The sequence below is a fragment of the Brassica napus genome, chromosome A4 (assembly GCF_020379485.1).
Source record: "Brassica napus cultivar Da-Ae chromosome A4, Da-Ae, whole genome shotgun sequence".
In the NCBI taxonomy this organism is placed as follows: Eukaryota; Viridiplantae; Streptophyta; class Magnoliopsida; order Brassicales; family Brassicaceae; genus Brassica; species Brassica napus.
This window is the reverse complement of record NC_063437.1, coordinates 15,097,914-15,113,892: the sequence shown is the minus strand read 5'-3', so window position 1 is coordinate 15,113,892 and position 15,979 is coordinate 15,097,914. Positions and strand designations below refer to the sequence as shown.

The 15,979-nt window shown below is 36.2% G+C and overlaps 3 protein-coding genes and 1 long non-coding RNA gene across 4 annotated transcripts; 2 read left to right on the top strand and 2 right to left on the bottom strand.

Moving 5' to 3' along the window:
* The first annotated feature begins 139 nt into the window (after nucleotides 1-139).
* On the top strand, nucleotides 140-1,661 carry LOC111215370. Its single transcript, XR_002664359.2, has 2 exons — nucleotides 140-965; nucleotides 1,326-1,661. It is a non-coding gene; the product is annotated as an uncharacterized LOC111215370 (long non-coding RNA).
* Nucleotides 1,662-4,038: 2,377 nt separating this feature from the next.
* On the bottom strand, nucleotides 4,039-6,179 carry LOC106446719 (protein NUCLEAR FUSION DEFECTIVE 4-like). Its single transcript, XM_013888494.3, has one exon. It carries the CDS (start codon nucleotides 5,860-5,862, stop codon nucleotides 4,117-4,119), a length of 1,746 nt encoding a protein of 581 aa, XP_013743948.2. The 5' UTR covers nucleotides 5,863-6,179; the 3' UTR covers nucleotides 4,039-4,116.
* A 4,037-nt stretch (nucleotides 6,180-10,216) lies between these two features.
* Nucleotides 10,217-12,237, top strand: LOC106446720 (probable glucuronoxylan glucuronosyltransferase IRX7). The gene is made up of 4 exons (XM_013888495.3): nucleotides 10,217-10,668; nucleotides 10,763-11,130; nucleotides 11,254-11,504; nucleotides 11,720-12,237. The coding sequence occupies exons 1-4, from the start codon at nucleotides 10,398-10,400 to the stop codon at nucleotides 12,183-12,185; spliced, it is 1,356 nt and encodes a 451-aa protein (XP_013743949.2). The 5' UTR covers nucleotides 10,217-10,397; the 3' UTR covers nucleotides 12,186-12,237.
* Nucleotides 12,238-12,999: 762 nt separating this feature from the next.
* On the bottom strand, nucleotides 13,000-14,811 carry LOC125608044 (alpha-L-fucosidase 1-like). The gene is made up of 2 exons (XM_048777799.1): nucleotides 14,222-14,811; nucleotides 13,000-14,124 (listed from the first exon to the last, which is right to left on the bottom strand). The coding sequence occupies exons 1-2, from the start codon at nucleotides 14,743-14,745 to the stop codon at nucleotides 13,158-13,160; spliced, it is 1,491 nt and encodes a 496-aa protein (XP_048633756.1). The 5' UTR covers nucleotides 14,746-14,811; the 3' UTR covers nucleotides 13,000-13,157.
* Between the last annotated feature and the right edge of the window lie 1,168 nt (nucleotides 14,812-15,979).

Genomic DNA, 15,979 nt, shown 5'->3' with positions numbered 1-15,979 from the left:
CACCTTGTCATTTTTGGGTTTACTCTATGAGGCTTTTGGGTTTTGGTATACGACCAGGGTGTTGGTCTGTTTATTAAGCAGCTTATTGTCCTGTATTAGGCTCACAGCAATCGTTGTCGTTCTCACTCTTTGATGCTAATATATATCATCCGGTTGACCAAAATAAATAGATTGTAATAGTATTTGGCAGATATCCACACAAGTTTTTCAAAAATTAAATTATTTTTTTATTTTTTTTTCTGTAATTTTCTTTCCAACCAATGAGAATATGACAAATTGTAGGTGATTCTCTCAAATTTTTTTTTGAAAACTGCCCTGGTTCTTTTAAAGTCTTTGAAAAATCTCTCATATCTATATTTCGTATGATAGATCTCTCTATTTCAACTTTATTTCATCTCTTTTTCATTTAAATTAAGCGATTTTTGTAGAGATTTGTATCATATATGCTAAAAGTTGTTTTCTCAAAATATAAAAAATATATTTAAAATTGAATCAGTTTCGAAATCAATGTAATTTTAATAGTATTTTCATATTTCAACTCATTTTCAGATAAGTTCCCCAACTAAATTTTAATTTATTTCATGAGGAAGCATGCTCAATACATTTTTTATTCATAATAATGAGACAGAGGAGACTAAAATAAGGTTAATATATATTTATGAACTTATTAAGGTGTATGATATTCATCACATATATACTATAAGAATAACGATAATGTTGGTCAACGAATATTCCAATGATTCATTTAGGTGTCAAAGTTATTTATTAACAAAAATAAAAGAGAAAATTGGCTTTTATGCCATAAACTAGGACGTATTAATGAGCTTATCATTTTCATTCAACCTTATAAACCGTTTCGATTTTAACCCTACTCCCCCCCTCCCCCACCCCACTCTATCTTAGATGTGTCATGTGGGTTGTGCCAGTAAGTCAGCCAGTCATGTGAGGCTCATTTTCCGAAACATGTAAGTTACTCTCTCTCCCTTTCTCCTCTCTCTCTCTCTCTCTCTCTCTCTCTCTCTCTCTCTCTCTCTCTCTCTCTCTCTCTCTCTCTCTCTCTCTCTCTCTCTCTCTCTCTCTCTCTCTCTCTCTCTCTCTCTCTCTTAGCCTTTGTATTTTTTTTCTTAGTTCTCTTTCATCTTCTTTTCTAAATATTTTCATTTCTCTCATGCTTTTGTTTCAACTCCTCTCACTTACGAACAATATTCTATGTCTCTTCTTACTAAAGGATTTAAATTAGGTTTTATTGTTTCCATTGAATTTATTCTCTGGATTTTGATTGATCTCTTTAAAAAAAATTTATCTTCTTGGGTTTGATTCTTTAGATTTGTGTGTGCAAATCGGAGTTGAGATGTGTTTTGCGGCGTAGGTGAAAGTTGTTTCGGATCTAGAGTTGGAGCAATTGATGAAGTCCTTTCCAAATTAAGAAGCTACTAAAGAGCGAAGCTTTTCAAGTTGGGTTATGATGAGTTCTTGAAGTTGTTGTTCAATGTGGATAACTTTTGTATTAGTTGCTATTATATCGATTATCTGATATTATTTAGATTTCAATGAATTTTATGTTTTATTTCAATTTTTTTATCAGTTGTTACAAACATGTACCAAAAATTGTAAATTATTAGTAAGTTGTCAAATGGTTATATACATAATTTGTTAGTTGATACATTGTTAGGGACATAATTTATTACTGGATATTTGATTTATTATTTGATACGTCTGTGTTAGAAGGTATACAACTTAGGACCAAAAAATGAGTATTCATGCACTAGTATGCATGTTATTGATTCTTTTAACATCTCAGATAAATAATTATAACATGTTAACAAAACATGTGGCTGTTACATGATTATTTAGATGTTTCATGGTTTGGATACATGACCTGTTAGATGATACATTGTTTTAGGTACATGGTTTGTTAGTTGATAAATTAGTTATTATCTAATACATGATTTTAAATCTGATATATGATTATTTCACCAAAAAGTGAACATTTACTATTATGTATATTATTGATTATTTTATCTCGGGCATTGTTGTGTTTCAGGTCGATTGTGAAGAGCATAAGAACGTTTGCACTATATATGATGTTAGTGGATATCCCACCTTTAAGTGGTTTCCAGGGCGTTTGGGCAATTCATAATTGTAAACCGAATGTTAGCTTTGAAGGTAATATATGATGTTAGCGGATATCCCACCCTTAAGTGGTTTTTAGGGCGTTTGGGCGTTATACGCTAATATTTTCTATAACAACTAACATTGTATATTAACTTTCACTACATCACCAACAATTCAAATATATTTTGTCATTTAACAACTGAAGTAGACATAAATATATTTAGATCACTTTACACAAACCATTAAAGTACATGATGTATATATCATATGATATCTAAAATTATGCTTTAACGGTTACGTATTACATTAGCTGAAACCACACATTATTTTCTTAGTGGGGATGTAAACATTATGTGGAGATGAGTTAACCGTATTCTTTATTATCATGGTGGAAAGAAATTTTCTATGGTTGTCTTGGAAAGAGGTAGTTTGTCCTAATAACTTTCATATTGTTAGTCTTGGAAAGAGGTAGTTTGTCCTAATAACTTTCATATTGTTAGCCATGTTGTTATTAATTTCTCTCATTTAGTTTTATTCCACAGCCTTTAATTTTTTTTAAATAATATGGCTGTAAATATCTGAAGAAATCGTGCGGCTATCAACATCCGTCTGAAGTATACAAAAAGCAACTGTCCTCTGCAGACCTACAATGTTACAACTAAGCTACAACTTATTTTTCAGCTTTCTACTGTCTGACGGCAATACACTAACTGTCTCTTGTACAATGGATTATGGGTAGTATCGTACTCTTACGCGACTAATGGTATTGTGTTCTTCAATTACGTCTTGCCGTATGTAGTTTCCCAATTTCCTTTCCTCATGAGGCTATTTTTCTTAATTGTCTCCAAATAAAACACTCGTGATTTTTTCAGATTTTTTTTTGGGATGTTTGAAAAAAAATATATGCAGTATATAAATGACCAAAAGCATATGAGTAAACAAGAACAATACATTTAAATCCTCGAAAGTGAGCATGGTATTAATATATGATGGTTTTTGGGCTCACGAAGGAAGCAGCCTCGAACCAAGGCATGACAGTGATGTGTTTCTACGCTGGTTCTTGGTTGGGAGCAATCTGTGTTTTCGTATGGTATGGTATATACTGATACTACTTTCTAACCTTCAATTTTTATGTTTTTCCAATTTTTTTTATATAGTTGATTTTTTGGTAGATTTTTCCGTGTATGGAAAACATCTTTCTCATTATGTAACTCTTTCATTTGATACACAAACCCAGTGTTAAAAACAAAAAGAGAACATGGTATTAATATTATGTTGCAGAAAACCACCAGCCATCAACATATTTATACTAATTCGTTCGAAATCACTCAGATTTCAACTAAGAGCTTTATACTGAATGGCACTTTCTTAGAAAATCTATCATAAAGAGACACTTCTAATTTGAGTGGCACTTTACCACTGAAAACATATGACAAAATGACATTATTACCCCTTATCTCTATTGTGCACATGAACCGCTGACAGGGACACGCACATGATCCACAATGTGGTAGACTCCGTCTCAATCCACAAACCTAACTCAAAACTGTACAATTTTCTCAAAAGAGTACACGAAAAGTATTGGCTTTTGACTCTCATCGCTTGGATGTCCAAATTAACACAAATACCTAAATTTGAATCGGCTCAAAAGATGTGAAAAGGTTTTCTAACTAAGCCCCGCACGCGTCACCCATAGTTGGTGAGAGTGAGACAGACGCGAAGTGCGAATATGACAGCTCCTACGATGTAACATTTACAACAACACGTGAACGTTCGTTTCGGTATGATTCCGGTTTTGCACTACCACATGATTACTATAACCTTTTGTAATATATTAAATGGACCATTAAAAAAAGGTAACCCTAATATGACAAAAAGGCTTCCACTATTTAAGCTTGACTATAGAATAACGACACAGCTCTCTACTAATAAAAATATATTCATCTATAATTCAACAGAATGATTAGAAAACAAATTAAACAAAGCTGTTGTGTTTCCTTATCAAGACTTTCTTGGATCAGAGACCAATACAGATTCAGATTCAGATCCAGGAGTCTCCCTAAACTTTTTGTAAATATCACCTTTGTAAAACTTTCTCGTCCTTATCGCTAGACCCAAAGACACAAGCGCTCCAAAGAAGGTCACTGAAGCCAAAATCACAAACGGCAATTTATAGCATTGACTTCCTAAGCAAGTCAAGTCTTTCACATCTTTTCTCGTTAGCCCTCGCGCTTTTAGCTGCTTCAAGGCCTCTCTATCGTAAAGCATGCCCGTCACGCGAACGTTCAAGATGTAAGACCCGAGCGGGCTAGCGAGCTGCCCGCAGTTAAACAATGTAGAGTAGTACTTGAGACCAAAAAGCTCCGAGATGATGGCAAAGAGGAGAGGGAGTTGCGCGCCGAAAGAGAATCCCATTAGAATGGACGCTACGTATACCGAGCCAGGCACCGGGAAGGCGATGAGAAGGTGTCCCGCGCAGCTCAATAAAAGGACGAACGTCATCATGAGCGGTCGGGGTAGTTTATACTTGGCGAGCAAGTATTCAGAGACGAACCCGGAGAAGACTCGGCCGAAGTAGTTCCATATGCTAACTAGAGACACAAATGAGCTAACCGTATGGTTCGGGTAGCCGAGGGACTCCCCTATCTGTCCTAGGTTGTCTACAGCCGTCAAGCTTGATCCTAAACCGCAGAAAGTCGCGACGAATAGGATGATCATGTCGAGGCTTAACAATGCTTGTAGTATTGTGTAATCTTCCCCTCTTGGTGGCGGATCAAAAACCGTCAAGAAACAAGATTTCATCTCCTTCTCTTCATGAACAAGATCAATTTCTTTCTTGGGGGCCTCAACTTTTTTTTCTAGGGGACTTCCCGGGAGGTCACTCATCCTAGAAAGGTTCTCAACCTTTACCTCACTGGGAGGCAACTTCTTCATGTTCCACACTTCGATCTCTTGCTTAACCGCAACCGTTAGAGGCACAAATAGCAAAACACAACAGATAGTAGCGCTCGCCGCGTAAGCGGCTTTGGTGAAATGAACTTGCTTCTCGGCGATGTTCATAGCCATTAGGAACAACGCCAAGAAGATGGAGAGATATAGAAAATTGTAAAACACATTCAGCTCGTTCCTCTGCCTCACGACCTTCTTCTCTCTAATGGAATACACAAACACAAGGGAGACCACAGCGGGTAGCCAAGCGATCAACAGAATCAAAGACTTGGAGTCGTTACCGTAAATAGCAAAGTAAAGCTGCGTCATGATCGCTCCACTTAACCCAACGTAGCCCTTGAGCAAACCGAGCATGACTCCTCTGCTCTCAGGGAAGTTCTTGACGCAAGTAACCAAAGCTCCCGTGTTTGCGAAGTTCTGAGAGTTGGCTCCGATGCAAATGTAGAGACACATCTGCCAGACTTTCGGTTTGGATACTTTCCCTGTAACGGTGAGCCAGATCATGAAGTAACCGACGAAGTTCATCGCGGAGCCGACGGTTAGAACGAACCAAGTGGGCGTGACTTCCGCTATGAGTCCGGACATGACTCCTACGTTTGCTCCGAGATCTTTAAAGAAACCTAACAGGTTCAACGTTGTCTGGTCGTAACCAAGTGTGGATTTGATGTCTTTGGAGTATGTCCCGAAGAGATAAGTGGCTCCAGCGCACGCCATGATGAGGAACGAAGCAAACACCATGAACCATCTTCCATTAAAGAGGTGAATCAAGAATCGTACGGTCTCTCCAGACTGATGCATCTTGGAAACAAGAGTTGAGTTTACAGAATCAAGATCTCTTGTGATTTGGATCTCTTTGAAGACTATTGAGAAAGGCTGAGCAAGAAAGAGAGATGTAATGATTAAAGTACAGAAAGAGAGTCTGGAAGGCTATAAAGTAAGAGCAAGATAATAGGGGATATTTTTTAGGTACATGTATGTATCAAAGAGAGAGCGGATTGTCTGAAAGATTTGAGGAAGATTTACCATTTTATTGATGTCAAGAAATAATAATAAACATTGACCATAGTATCTGTCTTTCCTAATGTTGTCGGTTAGACCATTCGTGTCTAAAAGGATAAGGATAAGAAGATGAAAATGTATAAATGTTACTCCATATCCTTGGATAGTAAAGAGAGGCCAAATTAGAAGAAAAAAAGAACAGATCAATTCTCATACAGTATATTGGTTTAAGCTGACCAGAATATCTTTTATACCTTTTGCTAGTTACATATGGATCATGGAGGCTGACAGAAACAGTAGTTATTATTAGTAAATAAACAGTAGTGTCAAAAAGTTGGTAGTGTCTATCTTAAAATAATTGAACAATAAGTGAAATCACATAAACAAACGAAAATTTTAATCTATCCAATAAATTTGTCTATTTTCGTTGTCTAAACGACTGTATACTTGCAACAACCACTTTACTTCTTTAAAACGATCCTATTTCTTTATTCTGTAAAACTTTTCGTTATCAATGTTTTCAAACTTTTCATATATATTTCATATCAAAAAACATTTCTCTAGTATGTCCAAATCATTTGGATCTGAAACACTAAATACATTTAATAATTCTATCTAGCACAGTTGGAAAAACACAAGGCTCTTGGACCCTGATGGCCGTTGTTAGGGTAAATTTAATTTATCCTAAACAGCCGTAGTTTTGAAGTCCACGGTGGGCGATTGTTCACGGAGAAGTGAGTATTAACAATAGAGAAAAAGACTAGGATAGCACCAAACCAAGTTTTTGTTCCCAAAGTAGCACTCAAGGTTTAAAGTCACAAAAATAGGTTTCATTAAAGAGGTAAATATACACTTATACCCCTTGGGTTAATTAATCCAAACCTTAGGGTTTAGAGTTAAGGGGTGGGGTTTTGGAATTAGGGTTTAAAATTTTATAAAAAATAAATACTAAAATAAAAAATAAAAATTTTAAAAACAGTTTCAAAACGTATTTTTAAATTATAAAAAAAAAATTTGAAAAAAAATATAAAAAAATTCGAAAAAAAAATTCAAAAAAAAAGTTATAAAAATTTCGAATCTGAAAACACATAATCTGAAACTATAAAAAAATTTATTTTTTTCATTTTTTTTATTTTTATTTTATTTATTTTTATTTATTTTTGTTTGTTTATTTAATTTTAAACCAAGGGTATTATTGATATTTTACTCTTTAATAAATGTCATTTTTGTGATTTTCTCCTTCTAGTGCTATTTTTGAGACATAAACTTCAAAAAGTGCTATTATTGACAATTGCCCTTAACAATATTTGACGTTTCTAGATAAACTTTTTTAATACAGGTCGAAAAACCAAACTTGGATTCTAGAAAAATACTAGAAAATTGAAAAGAAAAAATAAAAATAATAATATTATTGTGCCAAAAAAAATATTCAATTTGGATAGCCGTGTCCAGAATGTTGGTTATATTATATAATGGGCTCCGTTTACGTCTGCTAGTTTCAGGCTTTCAGGCCTATAACTATCTTAATCATGAGTCCGGTTGTCTCTTCCACATGCAAATTCTTCATAGTCGACCCTTTGGTCACTTGATTCACTTACTTGACTGAAACCGATACTAGTAAAGAGCAAAATCTGTCAAAAGTTTGAAAAATATTTCATTCAATATAACAGACAATACTGAAAAGTGCTATAGAGTAACCATGTAAATAACTTTATAGAATTAATGATCTCTCATTTAGTATACCGCCATTGCTTTGATATAGTTACATATTCATAATTTTATATTAAATAGGAGTATAATACATACCGCGAGCCTGATCATCTAGCCTACAATGAATTCTCATCTCCAATTCATTACTATTTTTGTTTCTGTAAAAGCATTTACAGTCAAAATTATTACAATTTAAATATCTATTTTTATTCTATATTCTGAAGAATGCTACTTTAGAAAAATACAATAGAACAAATTTTCCCTATTAGTGTTCATCTATTTTACAGAAAAAAGTAGCAAGAAAACATTGAAGGTGATCTTACAAGTTGGGGCTCTTCTTATGATACACAATAACCCAAAGAACGAGAGAATTAGAAAGAAAAAAAGTGATCATAAAAATGATAGAAAGTGAATGTGAACTTTTATGAATGTAATTCACACACAAGAATCTAGTCTACAGTTTTAGATTATTTGTTAGCTTCTGATGTACTTTTTTTTTTGTAACAAGCTTCTGATGTACTTACTATTTGAACACATATACAAGAAAACAATTCACAACTTGTAGTAGGACCAGTGAAGGAACATGGCTGAACGATAATGGTCGATTATTTTGTTTTTGTTGCTTAGTTGACACCCAATTATATATATACAAACAATGGATAGAACAGTTTCAGTTTATAAACAGGCTAATCGCTAACCAGTCATCAACTTCTACAAGACTACAACCTTTATGTTGGTATTTTGTTTCTGGATTATGTATTATATCATTCCCGCTTAACGAAGCAACCTACTGAAAGTGACTTCATACCTAATATTTGGTTTGTTATATAATATCTATCATACGATTGGACACTGATGCTAACATAAATCTATCTACATAATGTTCAATAAAAAAGAAAAACCATCTACACAAACAATATTTATATGCGGTCGGTTTGCAAAAACTGATAGTTTATGATAAGTTGATAACCGAACATTATATATTACTTCTTAATTTTTACTATAAACAAAAGGTGTAGAAAAGGCGTGGTTGGTAAACTTTTGCATTTCTTCTAACCTAGTGCTAAAGTTCAAGAAAACTCGTTACTTTACGTTGACGATTTCTAGCTCCAAATGCGTACTTTTATGGGTTAAGAATATATGCACAGTCAAAGTCGGCCCTGACCTTAAGTAGAGGAAATTATTTCAGGACTGATACAATAAGAATATGCAAATGAAAAAGTAAGGCACTAGTACTTTTTATAAAAAAAATATAGTGCTTTTTGAAAATTATCCTCAAATTAGTTAGAATTATTCTCCATCAAACTCGATCAGTATCAATAGTTATATTGATCCAAAATAAATTTTGTTTTAATAATTTCCATTAAACTCGATCTGTATGTCATAGAAAAAGCAGCATCATTACTTTTTATTTTATTGAAAAACTATTTTGTCAAACATTTCGAGTTTTGAACGGATTAATTCAGAATGGTTAATTTATGAGAGTTGTTTAGGTTAATATAGCCGCACTAGTTGTAGGAGGATCATGTGAAGTATAGTAACTTTACATAAACGCTCTAGCATCACCTGTATATTTCGTATAGTTATATTTTGTTGTGTTAAAAAACTTAATATTTTGTTATCGGAAAATCTTAACTCATTCTATATATGAACTCTGCCACTAGGATTTCTACACAATTTGGACAGACTCGTCGTAACCTCACCGCCTGGCAAATAAATAGTCAGCCCGTCAGCCCGTGATATGTTGTAACTTTTAAGAATAGCTCGGGAGCTGAAATAATTAATATTATCAAAATATTACATTAGTTGATTTTATTTTAGCAACTAAATTAGTTGATTTATAGAAGAGTATCTACGAAACACCAGCGTATAATTAACATGGAATCTAAGTGTGTTGTTCTAAGTAGCTTGTGCAATGTCTCAATATGTTTAATTTCCGTTCCTAATCTGATCGTAATTGAAATGGTTGTGCTATATGACATATGTTCATCTTATATGTAAAATATGTAAAAGCGGTCTCACTAAATTTATTAAGAAGATACATTCGTGTTAGTAAAAGAAAAATAATAAAGTTTGGTGGGTTCCCATTAGTTCCCTACTCGAATTGGGTCCATTATTCCTTGCCGTTTACGAAAATACTACATAACATAATCTTATCAAGAATAAATTTTAGGATTTAATTAAACAATACGAACCAAAATTTGCAGTAGTACATGAATCAATCTGCTTTAGTATAAGCTGATAAGATTCAATAGTTTGGGAAATCGTTTAAACTTTGTTGTCAGTTAATTGTCGTCCATTCTCTTTTTACAATATAGCCTTTTTGCAAAAGATATCTTAAAAACATTAATAGCCTACAAATATAAAAAGAGAAATCAAGAATTCAATAGGAAAATATGAATGTTTTTATTTCTGAAGAGTCAACAAATACATTAAAGATTTATTGAATTGTCTTGATAAAACTTCTCCACCTTTCACCATTCTTAATCTCTACTTTATCTCCCAAACCCAATTCCGAAAACCCCTCTTCACCAACTTAAACCCATATTAACTAATTCCAACAATCAGATGATTTCTATCAGGCAACCAGAGGCCTCAAAATCTATCCAAGAAAATCAAGAACCATGATTACACAGAAACAGAGAAGAACAGAGAAAGGTCTATGTTTCAAACGCTACTACAAATGGATCCTCTGTTTTTCACTTACTCTATATTTTGTTGCTTCCTTCTTTGTCGATCATGACCAAGAAGACCATCCTTCCTCTTCTTTGTCGCCATCAAACCCTCTCATAACTAACCCTAAACCCAAGCCTCTCCCTTCTCGTGCCATGTTTGAATCAAAAATCCATAATCAAAGACTTGGCTTCCCCCTTCAACGTCCCAACATCAGAACTGGTAACTATACATACATAATTTTATTTTTTAGTTCATGTTCTGGTTTCATGTTATAACAATATCTTGTTGTTGTTATTGTTTTAATTGTCTTCAGATGTATTCAACAATTTGAAGATCTACGTCTATGACTTGCCTTCCAAGTTCAACAAAGATTGGTTAGCCAACGAGAGATGCAGCAACCACCTCTTCGCTGCGGAGGTGGCTCTTCACAAAGCGTTGCTCAGCCTCCGCGGAGACGTGCGGACGGAAGATCCCTACGAGGCCGACTTTTTCTTCGTCCCTGTCTATGTTTCTTGCAATTTCAGCACAGTCAACGGCTTTCCAGCGATTGGTCACGCCCGATCACTCATCAATGAAGCGATAGACCTCGTCTCTGCTCAACACCCGTTCTGGAATCGTACTAGTGGCTCTGACCACGTCTTCGCTGCTACACACGACTTTGGCTCTTGCTTCCACACCATGGTTAGTTTCAAAAGAAACGTATTTTAAATTATTATGACAATTTTATTATTATTTTTATGAACTCATGATTTTTTTTTTTAATAATACTTATATATATATATATTTATTTATTTTTACTTGAAGGAGGATAGAGCAATCGCTGATGGGGTACCAAGGATGTTGAGAAACTCTATAGTTTTGCAAACTTTTGGTGTAACTTATAAGCATCCATGCCAAGAGGTAGAGAACGTTGTGATACCACCGTACATCTCGCCGGAGAGTTTGCATAAGACTCAAAAGAATATTCCGACAGCTAAAGAACGAGACATTAGAGTTTTCTTCCGCGGGAAGATGGAGATTCATCCCAAAAACATTAGTGGACGCTTCTACAGCAAGTAACAAACAAAATCTTTATACAAAACTGTTTTTTTTTTGTTAATTTTTTTTTATAATTTTTCTTGTCGAATTACACAACAACCATTTTAAATACTCAACTATAGTTAATTATAGTTTTTTCTGTTAAAATAAAAGTTAATTTATTTTGGTCTGTTTAAAAAGGAAGTTAATTATATTTGTTCTGTTGAGTTAACTTTCCTTTTTCTCTATTTAGGCGAATAAGGACGGAGATATGGAGGAGTTACGGGGGTGACCGGCGGTTTTATCTCCAACGACAAAGATTTGCCGGTTACCAGTCAGAAATAGCTCGTTCTGTTTTCTGTTTGTGTCCTCTAGGGTGGGCCCCATGGAGCCCGAGACTTGTTGAGTCGGTTGCACTTGGGTGCGTGCCGGTTATTATCGCCGACGGGATTCGTTTGCCGTTCCCATCCGCGGTGCGTTGGCCTGATATCTCGCTCACGGTGGCGGAGAGAGACGTCGGGAGACTCGGAGATATTTTAGACCACGTGGCGGCTACTAATTTGTCCGACATACAGCAGAACCTTGAGGATCCGTCTGTCAGGCGGGCCCTTCTGTTTAATGTTCCTCCGCGAGAGGGAGATGCCACGTGGCAAGTTCTGGAAGCTTTGTCAAAGAAAGTGAATAGGTCTGTTAGAAGAAAGTCAAATGATGTTCTGTAAACCAATAATATTTTGACACGTGTATATTACTGCTTTGAGAGTTTAAAACAAACACAGTGCAGGCTACCAGATTCGAACGGCGTCTGATAACAGTTCTCTTACGCTCTTACAAGTCCCTCTCTAAAACACTCCACAGAGGCTTCAAATCAAGTGTAAACAAGATATCAAACGACTTGCGGTTGTTGTAGCGTACATTACATATGTTCAACTCCAACATGAGAAAATGTGATTTCTAAAGTATAAACAAGATACCAAACGACTTGTGTTTTGCTGGTAGCATCTATATGTTTGACACCAAAACAAAAGAAACTGTGATTTGATGTACAATACCCCAAAGAAGCACTGTTTGTGCGTCAGAGATGTCTCAGTGTTACTATAGATGGCTGAAACCCTGATATTATTGGAACAACTTAAGTCACTCTAATGTGTTGAGCCTAAGGTTTCGAGGCTGAGTCAATTGCATCCGAAGTGTTTCTCCATTAAACACGTGATTAACCATAGATGCTGCAGATGGAAACAAACAACATTGAAAAACTTAAATCAGAGGTTTAAACAGCTTCTGCGTATATACAAAAAAAAAGCAAAGTGAGTGTGATTTTTTTAACAAGCTTTAGGATTGAGCTTAGTGAAGTGGAGGAACTCATCGGCTGAACAACCAAATATATAACCGTGGCAGCTCTATTAAAGCAAATCGACTGATGTATCTGTTGTCAACACATTAATCTGCTAGATTAATAAACAACACAAATTCATAAACACAAAACTGAAGTTTCAGTTTCTCAATTGCACAGCTCAGAGGAGGAGATTCAACACATTTACCAAAAGCCTATTTCTTGACCCAAATAAATACTCTCAAAGGTGAAACGGTGACTTACAAAAGAGAGACATTGATCATTTTATTTGCTTTAGATAGAAGCCACAATGGTAGTATACATTACATGATCACATAACACTTCCTCACAAAAATTATTTCTAGGAATCATTCAGTACAAGCTCCTCCTGAAGTGCCCTTGTGATTGTTATCTTTGACGAGTTCCTCCCCGAATCCGAAAACTTATCCATGTAGATTCCAATGTACGATATAAGCGGGTCGGCCCTCGCTTTCTCCACCACAAGCTTCAGAGACCGCGACTCGCATCTCGGAAACCTTAAAAGCCTCTTGAAACCAACCGTAGTGCCCCTCACAACTCTCTCCCACTTACCGCTCTCAACGTTCCGCATCTCCAGATGATACGACGCTACCCTCTGACCCATCTGGATCGGTTCTTGCACTTCCAACACGTTGAAACTAACCGGATCTCGAAACTCCAAGTACAGCTCCCATTCCTTCTGCTTCTCCTCCGGCGCCCAGTACTTATCCAACCCTTCTTCCAAAACATTCTCAGCACCAAACTGGCCGCCACGGACGCTGCTCGAGTTAATAAAACCTTTGAGGGCGAGGTTATTGGCGAAAATCGAATTTTTCAACTCACGGAACTCCTTAAGAACCTTGATGTCCTGCTCAGATATCAACCCTGAGGAGTTAGGAGGAACGTTGAGCAAGAACAGACAGTTCCTCCCCACCGAGTTATAGTATATATCCAGAAGCTTAGCCACCGGTTTAGGAGACTCCAACGCGTGCCAAAACCAACCCGGTCTGATCGATACATCACACTCCGCCGGCACCCAATCTTGTCCAAACCCATCACCTTGCTGAGAGTAGAGAGGATCAGTGTCCCCTATTTTCGCATTGGTTCGGTTAAAGAGCGACCAGCAAGTGGACCCAGCGACTCCAGCTTCGTCGCCGATCCACCGGACATCAGGCCCGGCGTCGGAAAATATAACGGCGCCGGGCTGAAGCTGGTGGATCAAACTAAACCAAGTGGTGAAGTAATACTCCATGTCTTTCTCTCCTTCCCCTTTGGCTCCATCTAACCACACTTCCTTAATCTCTCCATACCTAAAAAAACCAAAAAGATTCAATCTTTTTTTATTTTTTGGTAAAAAGATTCAATAAACGGAATCAAAACGTGGGTATGAGAGAGAAAGGACGTTACTTTGTCAGCAACTCGGTCATCTGACTCAGGTAAAACTCGTTGTACTCCAACGTCTTCCCGTAAGCTCCGTCGTGGCGGTCCCACGGAGAGAGGTAAAGGCCGAGTCCGATACCCGCCTCCGCCGCCGCCGAAGCTAGCTCCGCCACGACGTCGCCGGTGCCGTTTCTCCAGGGGGAGGATTTGACGGAGTAGTCGGTGTAGACGCTGGGCCAGAGGCAGAAGCCGTCGTGGTGCTTCGCCGTGAGGATGACGCGGGAGAAGCCGGAGTCTTTGGCGATTTGGACCCACTGGGTGGCGTTGAGGTGGGCCGGGTTGAAGACGGACGGGTCGGCTTTTCCGGTGCCCCATTCGGAGTCGGTGAAGGTGTTGGGGCCGAAGTGGAGGAACATGGACATGGATCCGAGCTGCCATTGGAGCTGTTGGGATGAAGGGAGGGGTAGGATCGGAAGAGGGTGTGGTTTCAGTGGGGTAGATTTGGATAGGGAGAGGAGTGAGGAGAAGAAGAGGAGAGTGAGTAGAGACATTTGATCTTCTTCAATTGTCAATGGAGAGGAGACTTGTTGTTGTCTCTTTAGTTTTATACTTGGCTGTGATTAGTTTAACTTGGTTATATTGAGTTTTGATTAATTGATTTTAGAAAGATGTCAACTTAATGCAAAAGCAATAATTATTACTCTGTTTTGTTATTACTATGAGACTTACTGTTTACATTTTAAATGAATGATGACCCTTTTTTGTTAAAATTTATAATGTTTAAAATTTAACTGTCATTAAACCCATAATGCTATTTATAAGAAATATTTTTTTTGTCTAATAATAATTAAATGGTTTGTGGAATCTTTGTTTAATCGTTTGATTTCATGAAATGTTGTTACTCTGGATTTTGGCGAAAAGTTGAAATCCAACATCTGTAATGTTCTTCTCCTATGTTTGACTTACGGTGCATGAGTTGAAACAGTGAGAGAGCAGATCTTGTTTCGAACAAGCTGACTTTAATTGGATTTATGGACCCAGTGAAGGCTGCAGAGAAACTGTATGAAGAAAATCAAATTGGATGAATGGTTACACTGTAGCTCTAAAAAATTTCATACAACAATTTTTTGTTTGTTTTAGAAACATAATTAAAAATAAAGACATTTGATATAGTCTAACCAATTATTCCCAATGATTCAAAGACTGATAACAAGAATTTTAGCATAATTGGAGCCGAATCCGAATCCAATCTTGATATTCGCAATGTTAGAAGCAATGAAAAGTTTTTAGCCTTACTAAAAGATAACATGTATGCGATTATTTGTGCTAAAAGATTTTTGTTCAAAGATTTGTCTATCGCTTCTCGTCTTTAAATTTTTTTTTTTGTTGTCTTTCTTTTTCTTTTCCGCCTCGTTTCTCTCATCCAATTCTTCCTCATTTTCCTTGATCATCTTACTACAATTTTTTCTACGATTTTTCCGATATGGCTAATCAAGTAAAAATTTTGAATCAGAAGTTTTAAACTTTTTCGGATTTGCAAGATTATGATTTTTCTTGTTTTTTTGTATGAGTTCTTGGTTTTTAAAAGTTAGTTACAAGTTATTTTTCGAATGTAACTCAACCTAAAGCATACCAATCTGAATCCAACCTAGTTATGAGAATTACCCGAGCCAGTAACAAAACCCTAAACTATAGTATCCGAAAATCTGAACCGATCCGTATTCGAACAATATCTAAGTATGATTATATTGTATATTCGTCACTCTGCATTTGCTCAATAAACCA